The 3,251-nt window shown below is 37.3% G+C and overlaps 1 protein-coding gene across 1 annotated transcript in view; it reads left to right on the top strand.

The window, feature by feature from the left end:
* Positions 1-2,144, top strand: part of sorcs3b (sortilin related VPS10 domain containing receptor 3b) — a 70,061-nt gene extending 67,917 nt beyond the window's left edge. The window contains exon 27 of the mRNA XM_016269735.1: positions 1,306-2,144. Within this exon, the coding sequence (XP_016125221.1) occupies positions 1,306-1,367 (62 nt within the window). The 3' untranslated portion in view covers positions 1,368-2,144. The remainder of the gene's footprint in view (positions 1-1,305) is intronic.
* The last annotated feature ends 1,107 nt before the right edge of the window (positions 2,145-3,251 follow it).

Below are 3,251 nucleotides of genomic sequence, written 5' to 3'. Positions count from 1 at the left end.
GTCCAGTCTGCTCATTTTATCGCGTTTAACCACAGCTGTCGTCAGTTTTTTGTTTGGCAGTGGCAGCAGATATGCGATCAAATTTCTAATTTGAGGCTGTATTACGTCGATTGTGGCACCCAACTTCACAACAAGATGATATTTTAAGCTCCTTATGTAGCAGAATCTGTGGTGGTTTGAATGGGCCGCCTCCAGTTTCTCCTTTATTTTGCTGCCTCCAGCTAGCACTGTGACGTCAGCTGACCCTAGTTACCTGTGGTTGGCCTGGCCGTGCGTCACTCAGAACACAACAGGCCAATCAGAAGAGAGGCTCATGAATATTAATTAGACAGGCCAAAATCGACCTGTTCTCAGCAGAGCTCCTGAGAGAGGAGCTGTAAAAATATATTGAGATGGTTTTTGGTACTTATACCGCAAATATATATTCTTAAGGACATCAAGACTTAAAATAAAACTTCAGAAAGGTGTAAAATATGTGACCTTTAAGTACACTTTAGCGGTCTTTTATATCATTATTAAAGGGTTAGTTCTCCCCAAAATGAAAATTCTGTCATTAATTACTCACCCTCACGTCGTTCCGAACCCGCAAGACCTTCGTTCATCTTCAGAACACAAATGAAGATATTTTTGATGAAATCGAAAAAGTTCTCTAACCCTGCATAGACAGCAATGCAACTGAAATGTTCCCAGACCCAGAAACGTAGTACATCGGTAAAACAGTCCATGTGATATCAATCGATCAACTTAAATTTTTGCGAAGCTACGAGAATACTTTTTGTGTGCAAAGAAAACAAAAAGAGCAATTTATTTAGCAATTCTTCTCCCCACATCAGCGTCTTCTGCCATTTTGGAGAGTACCACAACACATGCGCGTGCTTTCCAATGAAGGTTAACAACGCTGATTACGTTCAGGGGAAAGCACGCGCATGCGTCGTGGTACTCTCCAAAATGGTTTCAGTTGTGTTGCTGTCTATGCAGGGTCAGAAAGCTCTCTGATTCCATGCAATTTGCGCTCAAGGAGCATGAAGAGAGATGTGCTTGTTTTTGTGTGTATCTGTTGTTTGTAAGCGTGAGGTCAGTGGATGGACCCCAATTCATTCATTGTACTTTTATTGCTCCGCTGTCAGAGAAGGTGATTGTCTTCTGTGTGTCCCAGGACTTTCTGATTCACAGTAATCAAGGACTGATCCCATGACACTGAAGTGGAAAGCATTGATCACAGAGTTGCCCTTGCCTGTTGGTTACAATTACAGTGATTTTCTGCTTTGTGTGTGTGTGTGTGTGTGTGTGTGTGTGTGTGTTTAGGTGGCCTTGGAGTTGGAGAGCGGCAAAGGACCAGACAGATTCCAAACTGCACCAATGTCTGAAATGATGAAGGAAGGTTTGAAGATGATATCAATTGTATTAGATGTATAATTATACTTTTTTCCCCTTAACTTTTCCTGTTGTTGTGGTGCTTATACCTTTTTATTATTGTGGTGTTTTACATTTAAGCTTAAGTGGTAATAAAGGTATTTTTAATTACAGATTAAACAAAATCGCTATCAAAAACAGTAGAATAATACTGTATATTATATCAGCACTTAAGGAGTAGTTTCTTTCACCCCAATACAGTTCTTTCCTAAAACAACGATCAGAGAAACTGATCTAATCTTCCTAAGCAGGGGCACCAAATTCCTTTTGTAAAAGTAAGAGATCATTCTCCGCATGCTAACTTGTAGATATCTTAAGATTAACTGCCTCACATTTGTAAAACAGCTCACTTTTAGAGTTCCCAAATCATATAGGTTACATTTTCATACAGAAAAATCAATATTTAATAATTTGAAATATGCTTATAGCTTTATGTGTTTATATTGATGCTTACCTCATCTGAATCAATGTTAAGAGGTCATAAGGAGCATGGTTTTAGGATCGAGTAGATATTCATGGCACAAATAGAGGTTGGTACCTTCATCTGTGTAGAAATCTCATCTGCTGAACATGTCCATTTGTGCCTTGGCAATGTGTATTACTATTGTAAGATGGCAACATATTCTTAATTTGGTTAGTATTCACGATACTATATTCCTAGAAGTATACTCATTTGGAGTGCATGTTTCATCACTACTAATAGCTGACAACCAGTTTTATATTCGACTGTGAACTGAAAGTCACTTTAATCTGAATAAATGTATTTTTACATTTGTGACTGCCCATTGATTCTTTACAATGGATTTTCATGACATTTCTGTAACTATTGAATGGCCTGTGTATCCCAGTTTCTCAATTTCCAAACACCGACCATCTTTTCATTCCTCCAGTAAAGAGCCTACAGCAGATGACCTGTGTCACTGAAAAATCTTTAATAGGATCACGTTAAATGAAAGGATACAAAGGAGATTCTCTGCTGAAATGAAAGTAAACAGTGTGATTCAGCATTATCTGCATTTTGAACCATTCCAGGCATAGTTTCTGTTTTCTCTCACTTGCTTGTGTTGAATTTTTACCTGTTAAAACAGGAAGTTTGGGTGGGACATATTGAAGTGCTCAGTCTTTTTTTCCCCATTATGACACAGCCATTAAACATGGGTTACATCTTAAATTGCATACTTCCCTACTATACACCGCGTGCATCATTATTAGGCACATTGATAATCTGATGATATTTTTTTCCAAGCACATTTTACCAATTCCAAAACATCAATCTTAATAACTACTATTGATTTTGTATTGAATCATTTATAAGTGATATATAATTGTCCATGAATGATGGAAGTGAAAAACTCCTTATATTCAGGTGTGCAGAATTATTAGGCATGTTTTCTTTTACTGATAAAATGAGCCAAAAAAAGAGGTTTAACTCTTTATTAAATCCCCATGAGAAATATTCAAAATTAATGCAATACAGAAATTGCAAAGTTAAGACATGACCATTGGACAGCAAAATGCTCACTGGGTCAGCGAGGTCAGAAAAAACAAGTGGAGAAGAAAAGACACGTTAACTGCAAAAGATTTAAGAATTATTGTGAAGAATTAGGTGTAAAACCATCAGGAAACATTTAGTCTCCAGCGTCTAGAATTACAAGGTGTCAGGTTCTCAGAGACTTTGCTTGGGTAAAAAATTATTTTTAAAAAAATGACCCTCACTTAATAAGAATAGCATGCTGAAGTATTGTGAAATACATTAAGACTTATGGACAGATGAGTTGTGAGTGACCAGCACCACATCCTCTTGTACCACTGTTTGAAGAATTTATCTTTCAGAATCT

This window comes from Sinocyclocheilus grahami, unplaced genomic scaffold, assembly GCF_001515645.1.
Source record: "Sinocyclocheilus grahami isolate Dianchi unplaced genomic scaffold, SAMN03320097.WGS_v1.1 scaffold54.1, whole genome shotgun sequence".
Lineage (NCBI taxonomy): Eukaryota > Metazoa > Chordata > Actinopteri > Cypriniformes > Cyprinidae > Sinocyclocheilus > Sinocyclocheilus grahami.
Note: the sequence above shows the minus strand (reverse complement) of the source record. Positions and strands in the feature narration are given on the sequence as shown.